General features: G+C 43.0%; 1 protein-coding gene across 4 annotated transcripts in view; it reads right to left on the bottom strand.

Annotated features, from left to right (window-relative positions):
• The window catches only part of IARS1 (isoleucyl-tRNA synthetase 1), a 215518-nt gene that overhangs the window by 94281 nt on the left and 98845 nt on the right, over positions 1–22392 (bottom strand). For all 4 annotated transcript variants that reach the window (XM_075939705.1, XM_075939706.1, XM_075939707.1 and 1 more), the window contains one exon: positions 3626–3752. In XM_075939705.1, coding sequence (XP_075795820.1) covers positions 3626–3752 — 127 coding nt within the window. The remainder of the gene's footprint in view (positions 1–3625; positions 3753–22392) is intronic.

Below are 22392 nucleotides of genomic sequence, written 5' to 3' on the forward strand. Positions count from 1 at the left end.
TTAACCAGAAACTGTAAGTTAAGTGTATCTTTTTACACAGAAACCCTGCAACATTTTATTGTTATGTTTTCCCTGTGCATATAGGAAAAAATTCTTAAAACTTGTATTGTGCATTGGATTTAATCTCCAAAATCCAGCCCTCTCTGATCCTGTTGGCTTCCCTTACTCCTCGTGAGGAGCAGAAGCACTAGCATTGGTGGGGGTGCTCTCTCAGTTCAAATTAGAGGGTCTTCAGTAGACCTGCTAAATCAAATCCCAGAAGATCAACCGCGGCAGCATCAATCTTTCACGTAATATAGACTTGGCCTCAGAGAGCTACAGCAATTGCTTCCCATGAAGAGTAATACAAGAAAGTGTTGCTTATATTTTAAGCCATTGTAATGCAGTGTAGCATCCGCCTGCGGGGAGATATCATTAGCATAAAGCAACCAATCAACTCTCCATGGACCAACAAATAATCCAGGGATTACCATTTGAAAATCTATGTCAGATTTTTTCAAGGATCATGCAGGACATAATACTGGAAAGGCAGGATAATATATAGCTGCTAGATGCACGTCAGAATTAATTTAGCCTAACAGTTTCTACCATTCTCCCTGCTATATAAAATCCCCTTATTTGATTAGGCCTGCCTTGTCAGTGGCCCCAAGATGATCAACTCAAAACCAGTAATAGAAATGTAGCTGTGTTAGTCTGGTGTAGCTGAAACAAAATACAGGACTATGTAGCACTTGAAAGACTAACAAGATGGTTTATTAGGTGATGAGCTTTCGTGGGCCAGACCCACTTCCTCAGATCAAATAGTTGAAGAAAATAGTCACAACCATTAGCTCACAGACATTTACCTTTCCCCCCACCCTCCCGCATCCCCTTTCTGTTCTGAAATTTGATTTGTCCTTTTCATATGTGTTCATTTTTTTTTAATTGTATCCTTTGGTATATATGGTTGTGACTATTTTCTTCCACTATTTGATCTGAGGAAGTGGGTCTGGCCCACGAAAGCTCATCACCTAATAAACCATCTTGTTAGTCTTTCAAGTGCTACATAGTCCTGTATTTTGTTTCAAAACCAGTAAGACATCATAACTGGAGCCTGAAGCATATATAAGCAGGAAGGCAAAATGGGTTAATATTCATGGTAGCGTCTCATAAATGTCTTACTTATATTACAGTAAGGCAGCAGAGACTCCCAACATATTTGGACCATACAGTAACTTCTCCATAAAATTTGATACAAATATACCTTTTTGTTTATAAAATAAACTGTAGGTCAAGGGAGAAATAATTTGATCTTGCTATGCTAGGCAATAGAAGTGTTTTAAAACAAAAGCAGAAACATGGGAAGTTTTTTTTAAACCTACATATATTTTTTTCAATTATTCCAATTCAGTTCAGAGTGATAATGTTTGCTACTTCCTTACTGAGGGGAAGAAGAGGATAGGAGAGAAAGGAATACAAGCTTCAGGATGCTATCACCACCATTCAGGTTTATAGTTTTATGGGCATCTGGACAACTTCACTTGTTTTCTTTTTCCACCTACTTGTGCTATCAGAAATGAATAATCAAGCTGAGCCCTAAATAGCAATATTTTACTTTTGAAGAAATTGAGCACCTTAGGCTATATCTACACTATCAGTTTTTGCAAGAAGAGGCAATGCAAATTAAGCACTGATTAGCATACTGTCACACTTCAATTGCATAATCTATTCTGAGCAGTTTTTGAGCATGGGGTTTTTGTGCAAAAACAAGCAGTGTGGACGTGTCCATTTTGCGCGAAAACCCCAGAGAGGGATAAGGATCTTATGCAAAAAGGGGTTTTGCACAAAATGGACACGTCCACACTGCTTGTTTTTGCGCAAAAACCCCTTGCACAAAAACGGTTCGGAATAGATTATGCAAATGAAGCATAATCCTAATCACGGCAGCGGCAGCAGGCAGCAGTTCTTCCACTACCAGAACTGAGGCTCTTCCCAGAACCACTTCCCCAAGCAACAACGCCAAATACCTTTCTCCTGGTACTTGACCACACCCTTCTGCTCTTCCCCAGCACCTCTTCACTCCCAGTCCTTGGGCTGTCAGCCCTGTCTGAAGGAAGCCTTTGGAACTAGCCCTAGAGTTGCCAGATGGTTGAAACAAAAATACCCCCCTGCCCCCCCCCAAAAAACAGGGAAAAAATTCTGTTGGGGGGGGGGGAGAGGGAGGGGGGAAACCACAGTTGTTGAGAAAAAAAAAGAAAAAAGAAAGACTTAAGCCAAAAAAAATGTAAATTAAAACAGCATGTTCCCTTTAAGTGCAGGGATAGGAACAGGCAAGCAGTTGAGCACTAAGACCCAGGGGAAGCACTGCTTCCCCTAGGTCTTTTGGCCAGCAGTCATTTTGTGCTGGCAGCCTTGGGGAACCAGGTAAGCATGGGGGCTGGGGGCCAGGAGAGGTTCGGGAGGAGGGGAGGGAACTGGAGAGGCCAGGGGCTGAGTGTTTGTAGGGTTGCCAGGTGCCCGGCATTTTCGCCTCCTGGCCAGGGAAAAATGTAGAAAATACTGGACATTTTAGGTGTCTGGTATTCTCTGAATTTTTTTATCGGACAGGAGCCAAAAATACCGGACTGTCCGGATGAATCCCGGACACCTGGCAACCCTAACTAGCCCCAGCCGATCCTTAATGGACACCAGGTTTTCTGATAAGCCTACTGCTTGTGGTTAGAGATGTGAATGACTGTCACCTGCTTATCAGATAGTCGACACACTAGTGGACTAGTCACTCCCCCCCCCCCCCCCACCTTGCTGCCTCTATCAGAAAGAGGAAGCAGGGGGGAATGGGAGGGGGGTATGTGGGTGGATGTTCTTCAAAGCAGCAGCACCACATTGAGCCAGTTGTCTACTGGGTCTGCTGCTTTCAAATGCTGTGTGCAAGTAGCAGTGCTGTTGAGTGGAGCCTGGGACTCCCCTGTTGACCCCAGGCTCCATGCAGCACTGCCACTTTGAAATGTGGCGGGGAGCACAGGGCCAGCAGGGGACTGCTTGCATCCCCTTCTGGCCCCGTGCTCACCCTAACACTTTCAGCTTTGAAGTGTAGCAACAGCCCTGAAGCTGTTGCTACATTTCAAAGGCAGAGATGCTCTTATCAACTAATCGAATAGTAAATTGAAATTGCATCGAAGATTCAATTAGCCCATTAAATCTAAACTTAACGTCCCTACTTCAGGCAAGCCCTTAATTGGCCCCAGGCTCTTACTGACTTTGCTGCAGGCTACTCAGGAAACAGAAAACTGTTCACCCCGAGACCACCATATCTACCTTCCAACAGACTGCAGTAGCCAACTGGTCTGGGTCTGTCACAATATAATTTTACTAATTCTCCCAATTCTGTAGATTCTTCTAGGATAGAGCAGAGCTAATTTAAAACATGAAAAACAAATAAGAAAAATACACCTGACATTTTACATTAGAAAGCTGAAGAAAAGTGTTTTGTCCTGACCTTGCACAGCAGTTTTAAGATCTGTTAGCAGAGCACTTCAATCTGCAAAGCCCTGAGACAGTTCTTTTCTCTAAGAAACTAATCAAACCAACTTTAGACATAGTAGGGTTTCTTCTGCCAAAAACTCTAAGTTTTTGTTTTCTTACATACCTCTTCAAAATCATTGCTGACCCACAAAGGGATAGGTGTGCCCCAATATCGGTTCCTAGAAATAGCCCAATCACGTGCATCTTTCAGCCAGTTTCCAAAACGTTTCTCTCTCACAAAGTCAGGAACCCTGGTACAAAAGTTAAAAGCAATTAAATTATTATCTGGAAACTAAACCTTTCAGTCTTCTGATAAGAAGGCATTACTTTCCTTCCTCCGTAACACAGGAGTTATTTAATTTCTGAAATGTGCATTAATTTATCAACTTTCATGTTACTGTGTTGGCCATTTGCAAGGAACTGCATTTATTATTTATATGACTTTGGGAGAAAAAAATATACAGTATTTCTTCTTCTATAGGAGTCAGATCCTCAAATGTGCTTTGCAAGTGAAAGAATATTATGTTTTATTGTTGATTCTCAAAGTAATTTAACCAACATATGTGTTATGCCCATGGATCCATATTACTCTATTAGACTCATTCAAAAAGCTAATAATAATGTTCACACTTCAATGGAATGCCTCCCTTTATCTCAACTTTTGGTAGCAATATTCTAAATAATTTGAAAAATTCACATCGCTGTCTTACAAAAACTGTTCTTAAAAGAAACAAATCTTTTTGACATTAACTGAGGATTCAGAAATTGCAGGCTCCTCTCCCTTCTCCCCAAATCTTATAATGGGACACAGGACAACATTTAAAGGTTCAGCTGTATTATGCTAAACTGGCACAGTTCAGCATACCTTACAATCCATGAATATCAACCCTGCATGACTTGGAGCCCTGTCCAGAGCATGGATTTTTGAGAAGAAACAAAAGTACCAGGTCCACTAACTCTCCCATAAGGTAATGGCTCTTCCCTTATCCTTAGTACACCTGTTAATGGGTCTCAAATTTTAAAAATGTAGTCAATGGCAGCACCTTTTAAAGACCTTATTTCTAGTTTAATGAGCTTTGAGAGATGTTTAACTACAAGATCTGAGCACATGAAATATCTTGGAGATTAAACATAAAGTTGAGAATTACTCTAGCAGGACTATACAAATTAGGGATGTTAAAATGCATTTAGCCGTGTAATGCATGGGTAGCAGCTGGCTCCTTTGGAGCCGGTCCACCCGGGGAGCTAGCTTTTAAGCTGGCTCTCAGCTGCCACCTACCCCTGCACTGCTACCTCCAATACAGACAATTAAAACCCCTAGTTAGTTACTTTTTTGTAATGGTTTTTCTTTGAGCTGTGTTGCATATATCCATTCTACTGCAGGTATTTGTGCACCTACACTGGAAATGGGCATATGCAATCAATCACTCAAAGAAGAACTTATACACATTTTCTAGTTCTTCATAAAAACCACACTTTTTAAAAGGATTACTTTTTCTTGATAGAAGCACCTATACAAAAATAAAAAGAGTTGCATGCTAAACTTGATTTAAAACTACAAGTGGGCAAAAAGAGCCTGACTTGGCCATACAAACATTTAATTAACTGATTTTTTTTAAAAAGATTTGAAGTAGCCATGACTCAAAGGTTCTTGCATGCACAGAAGTAGAGATGGACTATAGCCACAAGTATGGAAAATACTAATTCTGAAGTTATTAATTCAAGAAAAGCTAAACATTAAAACAAAACTAATAAAATTCAAGTTGCAATGAGACTCAAATATTTAATGAAATTCAACTCACTTTAAATTTAGTAATTTGACAGAATATGAACACTGATTGCTTTGGTGATACAAATAGGGTACAATATATTATAGCCAGATATAATGCAGATGTATGCAATCCAGCAGCAGTGTGAACTTCCATCCTGTCTATCCAGCCATTCATTCAAGCAGAAACTATTCCACAGGCATCCTTCAAGCAACCATGTTAGGATTAGAACTAAGGGTCACCAAATGAAATTAATAGGTGACAGGTTTACAACAAACAAAAGGAAGTACTACTTTCATGCGATGCATAGTAGATGTGTGGAACTCCTTGCCAGAGGATGTTGTGAAATCCAGGACTTCAACATGGTTCAAAAAAAGAGCTTGATAATTTCATGGAGGATAGGTCCATTATTGGCCACTAGCCAGGATAGGTAGGAATGGTGTCCCTAGTCTCTGTTTATCAGAAGCTGAGAATGGGCAACAAGGGTGGGAGAACTTGATGTACCTGTTCTGTTCATTCTGTCTGGAAGCAATGGTAAGACGACATGATACTGGTCTAAATGGACCTTTAGTGTGACCCAGTACGGCCATTCTTATGTTATGATTTTCTATAGTACTAATCACCACAATATCTGAGGGTGGGCTATCTAAATATTCTTTGCAAGATTTCATAAATTAATTCCACTGTAGTAAGATGAAAGCCTAAAACATTACCCCATGTAGGACAGGCCTGGTCTGAGGCCTAGCTAACAATGGCTAACAAAGCAAAGCTAAGCTGTGAGTGAGGCAGGCCCCTGCTCACAGAACTTGGCATGAACAGGGCTGAGAGTGCAAAACACTAATTGGTAATAGGTCCAGCAATAGACCAGTAATTGGTGCTAGCTACTGACTGCAAAACAGTAAATGGTACTGGTCATAAGTGGAAAGCACATGGTACCTACCATCAGCTCATTAAAAAAAGACCTTGGTACACACACTCCCCACCCATACAGATCCAGGTTTGAAAAGGGTAAAAAATAACAGCATGATGAATAGAGATGGTCAAATCAAACCATGAGGAACAGGGTGATAGGTAGAATCTAAGCAGCGTCTGAGGGCGGCAAGTTGACATGTTAGCAGTGATGTGTAACTTGTTCGTACCTGTACGTAAAGTGGTGTCTTGAGTGGGGGGGCAGTTTTTTGATGACCTTGGGGGCAACGGAAATTTCCATTGTTACAAATTACATATGAATAGTGCTTCAGTAGAGTCTACTAGCAACTATTACTGTACTTTGCTTAACAATAAACCTGGCCTGGCACCTTCGATCCTGATCTGATTTGTGCTCTTTGGGGGCTCTCTTGGGGTCTGCTGTGAAGACTATGTGCACAAGTCAATACAGCACACATCACTGAGCACACACATAAGCAGACTTCTCGTTATCATCATCAGACAGAGCCAGAGACCTGCAAGGACACCTTGGCAGTAAATCCTGACTGACTACATCCACTAAGACTAAAGAACACTTCACTGGCTAAAAGGCCATTTTGGCTAAGTGGTGCGATGAAAGCAAAATAAAAAACAAACAAATTGAAAAAACGAAGAAGCTGATAGCAACTAGCACAAATCAAGAGGATAATCGGATGATTGATAAAGGAAGCTAAAGGTATCATTGAAAAGCCCTTAGCCAAGAGATTTAAGGACAGTAAGAAGCAATTCTTTAAACATGTATCAGGTCAACTAATTAGAAGCCATTTTGTGATAACAAAGTTAACATCCATATCATAATTTATCAGGATATTTTCTATAGGATTCTATTGTCTCTCTCAAAGGGTCTGTCTTGAAAACCAAGTAAGGAGGAACAAAAACTCAAGCTAAGCTGTTAACATACAATTGGTCCTAAGGATTCTGATTAGATGACCTGCTGAGCCTACAGAACTGATTTAGACCATAAGAACTACAGCAGGCCCTAAAGAGGAAGGGGGCAGTAAATGTTATAGGGAAGCAGAAAGATACAGGGACCTACTAAGAGCCTCTAAAGTAGTCTTGTCTGCCAAGAATATCATCAAAGGGTGGTAAGATTGTTGTTAAGACATACATTTCCCTAACGCTTTGTTCCTACTATTAATCCAACAATTCTTGTTTTAAGAAGGTTCTCCAATCATCATACACCACTGATCACAGATTCCCAAATGGAAGAATCACAGGTGCAAGAACTTAGTCAGACCTGCAGAATAAAAATGGTATTGTAGCCCAGGGCTCAACCTAAGAGTGGGATATTCCAAATTCCACCCCGATAAAGTTAAGGCACGAGGTTTCTGCACTCTAAAAGAATAAGACAACAGAAATGCAGCTAACTTTGCTACCATAGCATATTGGTGGCAACACGTGTGGAATGCTGATACTGGTGAATTTCTAACAAGAAACAAGTATTGCAGAAGGAAAAAAAACAATAGAAAAATTATCCTATGTTCTATAGGGGTAGAGAAAAGGAAAACAGGAAAATGAGCTTTAAAACTGCTCAGAAAAGATTAACTTGTGGGACCACTCAAGAGAATGAAAACTGAACTCTGCAGAGCGTTAAAAGACACAGCTTGTTAGCCAGACCAAAAACAATTATGGTTCAAAACTAGATGAGGTCTTGAGGGGAGCACCCCATTCACCAGCAGGTGAGTGAGACAGAAACTGCAACTGACCAGCAGAACAGGAAGAGGGTGAGGGTGTCTCTCCACACCTCCCTCTAGTCTAGGGTGTCAATGCCCAAAACGAATGCAGCAAATAGAGAAGTAATTGAACACCATTACAGCGAGCACTCTGAACCAGCAGAGTCTAGAATCGGAAAAGCTACAGATAGAGAAGCTGGGGCTAGAGCAGCAGAATCTTGGCGAGCAGGAGCAGCACTATATGAAAGAGCTAGAGTAAGAGCCAACCACATATCAGTGCTCTAAAAAGGAGACAAACCACACTGCTATCTTGTCAAGTGGCACCATTTTTAGTTAATTACTTTGCAACAAGGACAACAATGCAGAGTTATGAACCAAGAAAAGAGTTACAAACTCAACTAGTGACTGCTATGGACATGATGTGGCATCCTTCTCCCTTACTACAAGGAAGGCTTTAGATGGCATCGCCTATACAACCTGAGAAATGCACACACAGCTGCTGGTATGCAGGTGTAGATCTTGTAAATAACATACAAATGGTCAAGATACATTTTGAAATCAATTGAATTAAAAACTCATCGAACAAGTCAGTGACTTAGACTGGGTCCTAAAAAATGGTGCAGCTGCACTTCATCAAATGGTACCATTTGCTGGAAGCAGGTTTTGGTTTTCCAAACATTTATTAATTTCAAAGACATTTTTTACCTTCAGATTCATCTTTGGATCCTCTACTTTTGTCTTAAACATTTAGCAAGGTTAAGGCAACTGTTGTCTCAGCGTTATATGAAGCTCTTGATTCATGCTGTTAGAGCATAAGTATTGGGTAACAGCAATTTCCAGCAGACATTCTTGGAATCCAGAGAGTGCATGGCTAAATGAACGTCTACTTGTACAAAATTCAGTAGCTGAAGTGCTCAGGAACAACTAAATAAATACTGCATAAACAATGAGAAGTCCTGTGGCACCTTACAGACTTAGGGTACGTTTACACTAGCCTAGATCGATCTAGGGAGGCTAATGAGGGCGACCGAAATGGCAAATCAAGCCCGGGATTTAAATATCCCACTCTTGATTTGCATGTTCCCGGCCGGTCGCCATTTTAGAAATTGACTAGCCCGAAGTAACTGCCCGCATCTACACGCAGCAGTGAAACAGGATTCCAATTTAAAGCCCTAACTCCAATTAGCTGGTATTCCTCCTGCAATGAGGTTTACCAGCTAATTCGATTAAGCGACTTTTAAATCGGAATCCCGTTTCACTGCCACGTGTAGACGTGGGCAGTTACTTCGGGCTAGTCAATTTCTAAAATGGCGACCAGCCGGGAACATGCAAATCAAGCGCGGGATATTTAAATCCCGGGCTTGATTTGCAATTTCGGTCGCCCTCATTAGCCTCCCTAGATCAATCTAGGGGGCTAATGTAGACATACCCTATCAGATTTATTAGAGCATAAGCTTATGTGGGCGAAGACCCACTTCGTCAAATGCAATGTCACAAAGTGGGTCTTTGCCCACGAAGTTTATGTTCCAATAAATCTGTTAGCCTATAAGGTGCCACAGGACTTCTCGTTGTTTATGCAGATTCAGACTAACACGGCTACCCCTCTGATATAAATAAATACTATGTCTTTTAGTCAAAGCACATTTCTAAGCTACAAAGATTATGAAAGAGTGACAAGGAGTCCTGTAGAACCTTATAGACCAGATGTAATGGAGCATAAGCTTTCATGGGCAAAGACCCACTTTGTCAGGTGCATGTAGTGGAAATATCCAGAGACAGGTATAAATATGCAGGCCAGAATCAGGCTAGAGGACGAAGTTAATTCAGTCAGGGAGAATGAGGCCCACTTCTAGCAGCTGATCTGGAGATTTTGAGTGGACATGCTTCAATTAAACGTGCTTGAATACAAACTCCAATATTTAATCTATGCTTTCAAATCCTAGGCTTTAATAGGGTCAAGTGGCTGAAAACTGCTACTTTTTTTTTTTTCAGCTTCCTGAAAAAATTTTGTTTAACTATTTGTTTTTTCTATTTCCATGAATAGGCTTTTCTTGAATGAAATTTTAATTCGGGCTTCTGCAAGAATGTTCTATGGCAGCAGTGGTCAACCTGCTGTTCGTAGCATTCCAGCTCCAGGAGGGAGGGGAGGAGGGGAACAGACACAAATCATGTGATTTGTACAGTCCAGAAGTGCTGGAAGGGAGGGAAAAGAGCACGTAAGTGCAGGGCTCCAGTGCTCTGATGTGTGAGAGATGCATAGGGGAGGAGGGCAGACAGGGAGGCCATGGAGCTGCAGGTGGAATCCCAGTGGGCCACAGGCTACTGCAGCCAACTGAGGTAAAGGAGGGCCAATCCTACGGCCCACCCACTATTCATGATTACCCACCCCTGTTCTATGGAAACCATGTTTACTGTCCCTCACTCTTTCTTTGACCCACCCTGCTCCCAAGTTAAGAATCTAATGCCAAACTTTAAACTGATAAAAAGCAAGGCATGAGTTCAAATGGGTTATAAAACCTCTCAAAGAGGATCTTTGTCAACCAGTTTCTATAGGAAAAATATTTTCCCAATTCTCCAAGTGTAAATATTGTAGAGTGTCTATGATCTCAAGAGTCTAAGCCTGTGTGGCCTTGGGTGTAGGGCTGGAAGGAGGACCAAGAGTGGTTCCAGCTCTGAATTATATACTAACACTAGAAGATTTACCTAGCAGCGCTCATGTCCTTAACTCAATTAATTGTTGCTGTATTGACAAATAAAATAAAAATGTCCATGCTTCATTTAAATCATTGCTCTGGGGAGGGGCAGAGGATGAGAAGTTCAGTATGCAGGCTGCCCCAGGGAGAGAGGACTACCCCAGCCCTCTCTCACTGCAGCAGCTTGCAGACAGGTGAAATACACCACTTCATGGCCGCCGCAGTTCCAGTGTTCACAAACAGGGGAGGGGTGCATATCCCTCAGCTGGAGCAGGTCCAGGTGCATACCCCTCAGCCAGAGAAAGGAGCGTAGCAAACTGTGCACTCTCCCCTAGGGGATCAACCAGTGATGTTCCATTGGTCCTGCTGGGCCAGCTCTGCTGGACTCCCCCAATCAAGGCACCAAGCTGACATCACTGCCCCCTCAAGAAGAAGTACCAATGTTGAACCTCTTCAGGTCCAAGGAGAGTGCATTTTGGGGTCCAGCTTCCTGGGATACCATTCCCCAAATGGGATCAAACCCCAGAGAATTAGTTACTAACCCCCTTTCATTGATAGAAGGGGCAATATGCACACTGATTGCTCCCCCAGGTAATGATTATTTACACTAGCCTTGATAGTAAGTAAAAGTGATTTTATTAAGTACAAGCAGTAGGAATTAAGTGGGTATAAATGAGAACAGGCAGAGCAAGTTGCATTACAAATCAAAAGTAACAAAAAAAGGCTTAGCTAATTCTAACACTAAAATCCTCAGAACAAACTTATTACAAACTCACCTTAGAACTGTTTCTCTTCCAGCTGCACCTTCAAACCAGAGTCATCTGGTTTACCCTCCTTGGGTGTATCCAGCCAGCCAAAGACAAAAGACTCCTACCTTCCTATCACAACAAATATACATAACTCAAAGATACTCTGCACAAGATACCTCATGAAACCTATCGAGTTGAATGTTTACATCTGCTGAATTGGAATATCTAATTTTGGTGCATGTATCATTCTTGTATGTTAAGTTAGAGATATGGATTATGGAATGATTTATGGCTTTAAATGTGCAAATGAAAGCCATCAAGGATCTGGGTGCTCACCTGTAAATAGCCCATTGTCCTTTAAGTCTTAGCAGTGGTTGGTCACAGGAAGACACGTGACCACCCTGTAAGCCGGCTGGCTTGAGTCCTGAGTCCCCGACCTCTGCTCAGGCCTGGAAATAAATGTCCAGTGGCTTCCTTCAAACCCCAGGCCCTGGTTCAGGGCGGGCAGCAAAGCAAACGCAGTCCTACAATTAGTAAGGCCTTGGCCCTAGTTCAGGGCAGGGCAGCATAGTAAACACAGTTCCCCATGCATGAATGGGGAGAGGGAAGACTGCCACACGGCATGTCAGGTAGCAGGGGGGATGTGGGCCCTCCCTATTCCACTGCATCTCAGCCCAGGACCCTAGCAGTGGCAGCCTACTCGCTCCACCCCTTGGCTTCTGGGGAATTAAAGGAGCAAGACATGTCTAGGCCCATGCGGGCTCAGAGAGGGGTTCTTCCCCCACTGGATCAATGAGCGGCATTCACTGCTCACTACACACACCAACTGGCAGTGTCTGACCAGGTAATTTTCCATGGAAGGCTGGAACGTAGAAACAAAGAATCCCCATCCAAAAGGAAGGCTATTTAGGGTGCAAAGTTTTTTAGGCTCTTGGTCTTTGGCTGGCATGTCAATCCCAAGAGGATACAACAGAGACCTGGGATAAAAAAATATTTTCCCTGGCTTGAAGGTTTAGCCAAAATAAGAACAGATTTAGGGTGAGTTTGCAATAAGCTTTAATGTGTGAAAATATCAACACACACATAGCCAGTTGTACATTAGTAATTCACTTTGCTCTGCCTGTTTTCACTTGAAGCCACTTAAATCCTACTGTTTGTACTTAATAAAATCACTTTTATTTACTATCAAGCCCAGTGTAAATAACTGTTACCTGGTGGAGCAATCAGTGTGTATATCCTCCTTTCATTGTGAAAGAAGGCTTACCTCAATGATTTATTTGGGGTTCTGATCCCATTTGGGGACTAGGTTGCTGGAAGCTGGGCTCAAAACTACATTCTCCTCAGACCTGAAGAGTTCCAATGTCTGTATTGTACTTTGAGGGGAGAGGAAGTGGCAACCTCAGCTCTGTGCCTTGGCCCAGGAGATCTGGCCCAGAAGGACAGGGTGGTGAGAAGTCCCAGAGAACAAGGCGGTATCAGTGGCTTTATCAGTACACTGGGAAGCAGCTCTAAGGAGGTCTTCTGTGATTGCACTCCATCAAAGAATGGTTAACTGAAATTATAGGTCTGATATATTTACAGCCATTTAATTATTTAATATATACTAATTCTTTCATTCACTGTCAATTATTTTTATTCACTACTATCTTCTGGAAGCCACAGTACTTAGCTATAGTAAATCAAGTTTCACTTGATAAATTTCTAAATGATTAGAAGAAGCTTCTTAGGCCATAAACTATTTTAAGATGTACATTTTAACATCCTGAAATTCAGTCAAACAGCCAAACATTTAGCCATCCACAATTTTAAGAGGCAGTGGAGGGAAAAAAAAGAAAATTACCATAAACAGATTAAGAAAGATGGTAGGATGGAGGATGGCTACAGCACTAGTTTTCTTCCTCTCCCACAAGCAAATCATAAAACCAGAAACCTGCTGAACATCATGAGTAAGCTGTATTAATGGAGGGGTAAGTAGAATCTAATAAATGCCACTAGTCCTCAATTTCAAACAAGAAAGTTTCTTCAAAATCTAAATAGTTTGGCTGGAAAATGTAGTTTGAACTTAACATTTACAATGACTGCTTTTTAAAAACAGGTATCTAAACCTCAAAAATCTAGAAATCTTAAATCTCTCTTTATGTTAATTTATCCTATAATAACCAACCCTCAGTCACAGTTCCAACTAAGATGCGTGCCTGTGTGGGTAAGCACCAAGAATTTGCCTCCTGCCCTCCTCCTCAGCAGAGCGGCACAATGGCTGCTCAGCTGCTCCGAGGTGGGGCCGAGTGGCGGGCGGCTGCTCTGCCCCAGGAGCAGCTGGGCAGCCACCACTCAGCCCTGGCCCTAGCTTCAGTCCTTCCCCAAGGCTGGAGCTTTGGCCCGGGCAGGCAGCGTGATGGCTGCTGAAGCTGGAGTCTGGGCAGCAGTACTAAAAATAGCACGGCGGCCCAGGCTCCCATCCCAGCACACAGGGCAACTGCCTGCCACATGGCTGCACCCCAAGTGCCTGCACCCCACATGCCAGAACGAATGTTGGGGCCACAGCGCTATATTTAGCACCACGGTCCTGGCCCCAGCTGCCACACAGCCAGGAGCCAGGCCAAAGTGCCGCTCCTGGGTCAGGGCCAGGGCACTAAAAATAGCACTGCTGCCCTGGCTAGGGTTGCCAGATGGTTGAACCAAAAATACCGAACACCTCCCCTGCCAAAAAAAACAACACACACACACACACACACACACGGGAAAAAATTCTGTTGAGAGGAAAAAAGAGAGGGGGGAGAGAGCAAAGTTGTTGAGGAAAAAAGGAGGGAAGGGGGACTCCGAGATTTTTTAAGCAAAATAAATAAATAAATAAATAAAACAGCATGAAAACAGCATGACCCCTTTCAGAGTGAATACAGAGTTAGAATAGGGAGAGGAACAGGGAAGCGGTTGAGCACTAAGACCCAGCAGCCATTTTGTGTTCTTGTTCAAGCCAGAACTTAGCTTCCCTGTGGAACCAGGTAAGCATGGGATCCGGGGACAGAGGGCTGGGGGTGTCAGGGCCCGGGAGGGAGGCTGGGCCTGGGCCTGGGCCTGGGCCTAGGCACTAGGGTTGCTAGATGTCCAGTATTTTCACCTCCTGGCCAGGAAAAAAAAAAAAAATCAGGAAATACTGGACATTTTAGGTATCCGGTATTTTTCTGAAATTTTTGCCGGACAGGAGGCGAAAATACCGGACTGTCTGGGTCAGCACCAGACACCTGGCAACCCTAGCCCTGGCTCTAGTGAGGGTTTAACCAAAAATACCGAACACCCCCCGCCCCCCCCCCCCCCCAAAAAAAGGACCTCGACAGCAGTTACTAAGCAAAAAAAAATTAATTAAAAATAAAAAAAATCAGCATGGCTCCTTTAAGAGGATTTTTGCCAGCAGCCATTTTGTTTTTCTGCTCTAGCCCACAAGACAAGCCCCTGCGGAACCAGGTAAGCAATGGGAGGGGCGTTTGGGGGGGCCTGGTGGGGAGGTCCAGGGACTGGGCTTGGTTGCTGAGTGTGTCGTAGGGTTGCCAGGTATCCGGTATTTTCTGAATCTTTTTACCAGACAGGAGGCGAAAATACCAGATTGCCTAGGTCAATACCATACACCTGGCAACCCTAGCTCCAGTCTCAGCACACAGGGCAGCCATCCGCCATGCAGCCCAGCCCTAGGAGCAGCTGGGGCCAGGGCTGTGTGGTGGCTAAGGCTGCCATACTAAAAATAGCAATGCAGCACCAGCTCCCGTCCTGACACACAGGGCAGCTTCCTGCCATGCAGTCTCGAACTGGCACCAGGGTTTAAAGGTGATTCCAAGATCTCTTGCTTGAGTGGTTACAGCTATTTTAGACCCCATCATTTTTGTATCTATAGTTAGGATTATATTTTCCCATGTGCATCACTTTGCATTTATTGACTCTGAATTCTATCTGCCCTTGTGTTGCCCAATCACCCAGTTTTGTGTGATCCCTTTGTAACTCCTTGCAGTCAGTTTTGGATTAGTCACTGTTTACCCCTCTCTCAAGAACATTTATGAGAAGTTTAACAGAAGTGATCCAAATGCAGGTCCCTACTCATACCTACACTCTCCCCACCCCCCAATCTTTTAAGTGGCATACCCAGCAATGTTTTCATGATGACCTAACAATCCTTCAGTTACCTGAATGCCCAGCCTTTTGTTATTCTTAATCACCCTGCCCCTCCCTCTTTTTATAATAAACTCCCTGTCCCAAAGGCAAAGCTGCAAACAGCCCAAACTGTTGCATTTAAGCACTGCCTCTAGAGCAGGGCATGGGGTTTAAACAGACCTCAAGCATGAAATCCAGGAGTTCAAACTCGGTAGGGGGGGCTAGCCCCCCATGAATAGCACCTCTGCTGGAGGAGAGACAAATGCCAGGGGGCCAAAGGGAGACAATGAGGGGAAAGGGCAGGAGGAGCGGGGAGGAGGAGATGTCACTGGAGGTGGGAGAAGGGAGGGGACAGGGTGATGCTGGGAATGGAAAGAGGAGGAGAGGGGCAATGGAGGCAAAAGGAAGGAAGAGGAGAGGAGAAGAGGGGTTGAAAGGAGGGATGGGCATGAGGAAGGCAAGGGATGGAGCACGTCATGTGTGAGGGCACAGAGGAGCATGAGGAGAACTGGGGCAGAGAATGGTGAGGGGTTGGGCACCAGTGAGGAAGAGGGCAAGGGGGGCAGATGTTGGGAGGGCAGGGGCAGTGAGGAAAGTGGGAGGCACCAGGAAGGTGCAGATGCAAGGGGAATTCTGGGGGTGAAGCAGAAAGGCAAATACGGGAAGAGAAGTGGAGGGAAGCAAGGGGCACCAGAGAAGTGAGTCAGGGCAGGTAGGTAGAGGGAGGTGTTAGGAGAGGGGATGGGGAGGAGGGTTAGGGGAGGGGTGGGCACGAATGGAAGGGAAGGGTCGGTACAGGGGTCAGAGAAAATGGAGAGGGAGGCAGATCCCAGGAGGGCTGAGGGGAGTGAGAAAGGCAGGAGCCAGGACAGCAGAGGAGGGTAAGGGGTGGTAGGCACCAAGGTAGCAGATGGGAGTATGGAGAGAGTGGGAGACATGGCAGCAGAGAGGAAAGGGGAGAGTTTTATAAACTTGTGTGTTATGGTGGCACACATCCAAACATGCACACATGACTTTAATATTGGCACACAAGACAAAACTCACTCTGCTCATGCATGGAAAATCTTAGAGGGAACACTGCTCTCAATGTGCCTCAAATTAATTTTTAAATGTTTTAATTCAAGGAGAAAAGTAAATGAATTCACATGCCATTCTGACACTTTAATTAGCTCCAGTATTGTTTCATAGAACTAATTCAACTGGCTAGCAAGGGGATTGATAAAGACAAAAAAAAAACCCTGAAAGCCTGCAGGCATGGAGTTTTTTTTTTTTTTTTTTTTTTTTTTTTAAAGTCTCCCCCCTCCAACTCATGGAAATTCAACACAATAGTTCACATGCCATCTACCCTACACAAAGAGTTAAGAGCCATTTCAGTTGGTGGAAGGATAGCTCAGTGGTTTGAGCATTGGCCTGCTAAACCCTGGGATGTGAGTTTAATCTTTGCAGAGGCCATTTAGGGACTTGGGGCAAAAATTTGTCAGGGATGGTACTTGGTCCTGCTGTGAAGGCAGGGGACTGGACTCAATGACCTTTCAAGGTCACTTCCAGTTCTAGGAGATAAGCAATCTCCATTAATTATTATTATAGTTAAAAGGAAACAGCATTCTGTCTATATATGCCCTACTAGTTTTTAAAATGTATCATATTTTTTGTATGGCAATATTTTCCTAGACTCTCCTTCCCTGTTTCTTGTAGCAACAAACACTTTAAAGTGAGACTGCAATGCACTGCTACAGACTGTATTACAGCCATACTCAGTGATTTATAGCAGATTAAAAAACTTAGACTAATTTCATCTTTATCCACTCATTTTATATACAGCACATACACAAGCAAGCTCTCAAAATATTTTACTTTGCACAATGCAGACGCTATGTTAATTACTATTAACATCCAAATCTGGCCAGTGATGCTGAAAAGCACTGCATTTTCAAGGGCAACCTTTCATTTACTGAAAAGTTTCACTTTCCTGCTATTCTCTCCATTTTTGTAAATGTTTTGACCTTTGCATCCAGAGGTATGTTAAACTAATTAACTTGTACTCCAGTGTATTTAAACAGGTATGTGTTTATCTTTTTACAGAATTATAAAAGGACAGACATTCAACATAATGTATTTACTGATAATTTAGTAAATTATCTAGAAACTAGATGTTAAAAGTAGGTTAGTGTATTAAGCCTCCACATCTGGAGTACTTTTTTCAAATAATCTTTTAATTGCAAGTGACAGGGAGGTTTTTTGTGGTCACTTCATTAGCAAAGAAGAACACCTGCCGTACTTGTGCCTGGCAGTCTCGGCTCAATAGTCCTTGAGTAGGAAGAGAAGATAAATTGCATCAGAACTCAGGTACATGACATGACTGAAAGACCTCAACTCAATCTTACCTAAGTCTGATTTGTACCAGTGACAATGCACTTACTTGCATTGTGCTAAAATAACACAAACATGGAATTACTGTTACAATTATATTCTTTTTCATTCCAGTCTAGATGAAAGAATGAAGTTTGTGTTCTCCTATTCTACCCAGTAAATGCTGCCATCTAGTGCTGAACTGTGCTATGTGCTTAAGGAATTGTGAGTGCCTTAAACAAAACTTAATTTGTATTCAGATTACATGTGCCACAAGATACAAGTTTATATACAAATATATACAAAGGTAACTATTTGAACCATCTACTCACTGTCTCTTTTTGCCTCCCCTCCTTTTTTCTCCTCCGCCCTCCCCTTATTTATTCTTGGATCTGGACTAATATTCCAGTCATCTGAAGAAGTGGGTTGTGCCCACAAAAGCTCATGATACCATCTACATGTTTTATTAGTCTTTAAGGTGCTATTATTTATTGTTTTTAAGTTTTTCCTGTTACAGACTAACTCAGCTACCCCTCTGATGATATATTTGATCAGACAGACATAAAATGACAATTCCATTATTAGATTTTAAAAGAAGCAGGGAGTTACAGGTGTTTGGTTAAAAAGTCTCTACTTATGCCAAGTAAAAGAAATACAACTTTCACATTTAGAATTAAACAGATTATATGGGAAAATCTCTCTTATTCTTAACTAAAGCTTCAGACAACAACAAAAGGGACTTAATGAATACATTGTATTGCTAAAAATCACAGAAGGTGTAGCAAAACCCTTCAAATTAAAATCAATTGATGGCTTGCCAGGTTTAGTTCTCTCATCCATAAACATAGCTATCTTTTCATGTATTAAACATCAGATTGACACTGAAAAGTTAAATTCTGAACAAGTGAAAGAACTGCCCTACCAGACTTCTCTCAAAATTTCCTGCAATGTAATGCAAATTCCTCCTGAAGGCAAGAAATGTTACACCAAGTAAGGATTGTTTAAAAAAATAAAATGAAGTCACTTGTATCTGTCTCTCCTTCATTTCTTCTCTTCCTCCTCCTCCCCACCCCTCCCCCCACCCCTCAGGAGCTTTTACTGTAGATATAAAGAATGCATGGGTCCTCAACATGTTCTTAAATATGTATTACTCATGTACATTCCACAATAGGTGTGCGTGCTCACCATGTGCACCAATGCCAGAAGTTTTTCCACTATTAGTACCAATAGGAAAGCAACTCTAGTGACCCCTGAAGAGCCACGGTATTAAAGGGGCGCTGCAGGCTTCCGCCACCCTAAGCTCCTTCTTGCTACACTCTATCAGTGCGGAAGGGTGGAATGATCATGAGCAACACGTTTCGAAGAACACCAGTTACAGAACTGGAAACTGTCTTTTTTTTCTTCAAGTGCTTGCTCATGTCCATTTAACAATAGGTAATCCCAGTAGTATCCACTTGGGGGCAGGTAGGAGTTTAGAAATGTGAAGGTTACGGCACAGCTCTGCCGAACCCAACATCCTCTCTAGTCTGGGAGACAATGGCATAGTGCATAGCCAAAGAATGCGCAGATGAGAACATAGCTACCCAACAGATGTCCTGGACTGGGATTTGGGCCAGGAACACTGCTGATGAGGCCTGCACCCTGGTCAAATGTGCTCTCATGATCAGCAAGGGGGCACCAGCCAAATCATAGTAGGTGATCCAGTCTGAAATTCTGGGTGGAAACTGACTGGTCCCTCATTTGCTTCCACTATAGAGTCAAACAATTGGCTAGATTTCTGGAATGACCTAGTTAGATTTATGTCAAAGGCAAGGGCCCATCTCACATCTAACATGGAATCATAGAACCATAGAGCTAGAAGAGGTCCCAGAAGGTCATCAAGTCCAGCCCCCTGCTCTAGGCAGGACCAACCCCAACTAATCAACCCGGCCAGGGCTTTGTCAAGCCAAGACTTAAACACCTCAACATGTGGCAATGTCTCTCCTCTTGATGAGTGGGGCTTGAGACCCGACCCCCACTCATCCTACAGATAGGCCTCAGCCCCTTACCTTGCTTGTTGCCCCCACTCTGACATGGCGCTGGGCCTTATAAACTAGTTACTGCCCCTCCCTGTGCCAGGGCCTGGCCTTACCTGAACTAATGAATTGCTGTTTTTGTGCCTGCCCTGCCGTGTATTAGGGTCTGGGCTGGCTTAAAGACTACTTGTGGTGTGTCTATTTGCCTGCCCCTCCCTGCACCAAGGCTCGGGCCAGCGTAAAGACTGTTGAATTGCCTTTGGGTGCCTGCCCTGCCCTGTACTCAGGGGCCCAGGACTAAGCCAGCTGGGCCTACAGTCCTACCTGAGGATAACTAGTCACCTGGGGACCTTTTGGGCAAACTTAATTGCAGTAGTACTAGTCAATGAGAAGAGGGAGACCTTTACAAACTGAAATTTACATGCAACAGCTTTATGAATAGATAAGCATCATAAATGCCACTGGGAGAGAGGAGTAATAGAATTTTATTATTATTATTATTATTCTACCCTTTTCTACTGTCCTCATCAACTCAAATATAAATAACATAGACTTCCAACTCCAGTGTAAGGTAAGGAAGTATTATCCCTCTTTTACAGATAGGGAAACTGAAGCAACAAGAGGACATGATCTGTTCAAGGTTACAACATGAAGTGAAATTCCAGCAATTCTAGCTTCTAGGAACATATGGAAGAGTTCATGCAGCAGAGTCTAAGATAATGGACTGTGGCTTATTGGCACTGGGGATTCAGAGCTGTTGGGTTTTGTATACCAGTTCTGCCACACTAGCTTCCAGACTTTTGGTAAGTCACACAAAGTCTGTACTTAGACAACCAACTTCAGAGAAGTTTTATATAGCTGGGAACTTTTACTTCAAAGCATTTCTGCTCCATTTGCTCATGCATTCCTGTAAGATATTATTTGCTCATTTTTTCAAAATGAAGACAGATGCTAGCTTTAAATCCATGCCGATTCACAACTCTATTAGTTGTAAGTTAACTCATTAACTAATTAGGAATTCAATTAGGTTATAAAGTTTGTCAAAGTACATTTAAAATCTAATCTATTTTATCAAAAGCAACATCCATAAGAAGAGAGAGACTATTCTTAAGGGATAATATTCTTAAATGTCTTTTTTTTTTTAATTAAAAAAGCAATGCAGTCATAAAACTCATTTACAAAGGTTAATACAACCCAAAAGGCATTAATCTCCAGTTTTCCTATTTTTAGGACATGCTAAAAGCCCTCAAGAACACAAATACAAATTTTTAAAACTTCTGCCCTACTCCTAAATGGCCAGTTCACTTCAACACAAAATGCCTGGTTTTGAGAGATGAATATCGACAACTGCAGTCACTGGAAATGAACTCCGCATCTCTTAAATCAAGCCAAGATTGTGGTAACTAAGGGAGATGTACCAGCTCCATCCCTCGGCAGGCTGTTGGTGGCTGCCCGCAGGGCAGGTGGCACTCTGGCCCTCAACCTTGGGCTCTTGAGGCAGATATCTTATCCATTGTGCCAGTGGAGGAGCCTGCCAGCAGAGGAGCCTGCCAGCCTCCCTAACTTCTGAGGCCCCCTTGTCCTTCCTGTCTTCCAAGGGTGCCAGCTCCATCCCTTGGGAAGCTGGTGGTAGCTGACCCCAGGGTGGACAGGACTCCAACCATCAGCCACCACCAGCCTCCTGCTGGGTCACCACTAGTTTCCCCAGCCCTACCTCCAAGCGGTGCCAGCTCTGTCCCTCAGGAAGCTGGTGGTGGCTGACTCTCAGGCGGGCAGGACTTGAGCCCTCAAACTTGGCTCAGGTTACAGAACACAGAAAGGAAAATGTTTTCAGAAAGTCTAAAAATCAGGTTTTGCTATGGAAAGTCTTTTTTAAAACCACTATATTGTGGATGCCTTTTAAGTTATTTTATGAAATCACAGGCTAGAGATATCAGCATAATTTTACAAGATATTTATAAAAGTAAAAGCTTCCCTGTGTCAGAGAAACCACAAAAATGAGATATTCCAATCCATGAGACATTATTTGTTTTACAGGATGCCTTTTAAAAAAAAGTAGTAAGTCATGGCATGTGCTGGGATAAGCAACAGGGAATGGATTACTTGATGTTTTACATGTTCTGTTTGTTCCCTTTGGGGCACCTGGGGCACTGCAGGAAGGCAGAATACTGGGCTAGATGGACCTTTGGACTGACCCACAATGGCACGCTTATGTTAGTCATCTGACCTAGCAATTTTTCCTAAATAAAAGGAACAACTTGATTTTAATAATTAAGAGTTTGTCAGTTATCCAAATAATTGGCAGGGGGTAACAGGGTAAGCCTACGCTGCACTGGACTGGGAGGTGTTAACCCCACATTGTGGATAGAGGAAGTCCCACCCCCAGCCATACCGAGTATGCTCAAAGTACCAGATCAGTATAAAAAGGAAGCTCAGTGTGGGAGAGAAGCCAGTGAGGAAGGATGTGTGGTGGAAGCTCCAGCTCAGAACCAGCCACAGATCCTACCCACAGGAGGCAAGGACCCAGAGGCTCAGAT

Source organism: Pelodiscus sinensis, chromosome 11 (genome assembly GCF_049634645.1).
Source record: "Pelodiscus sinensis isolate JC-2024 chromosome 11, ASM4963464v1, whole genome shotgun sequence".
Taxonomy (NCBI): Eukaryota; Metazoa; Chordata; order Testudines; family Trionychidae; genus Pelodiscus; species Pelodiscus sinensis.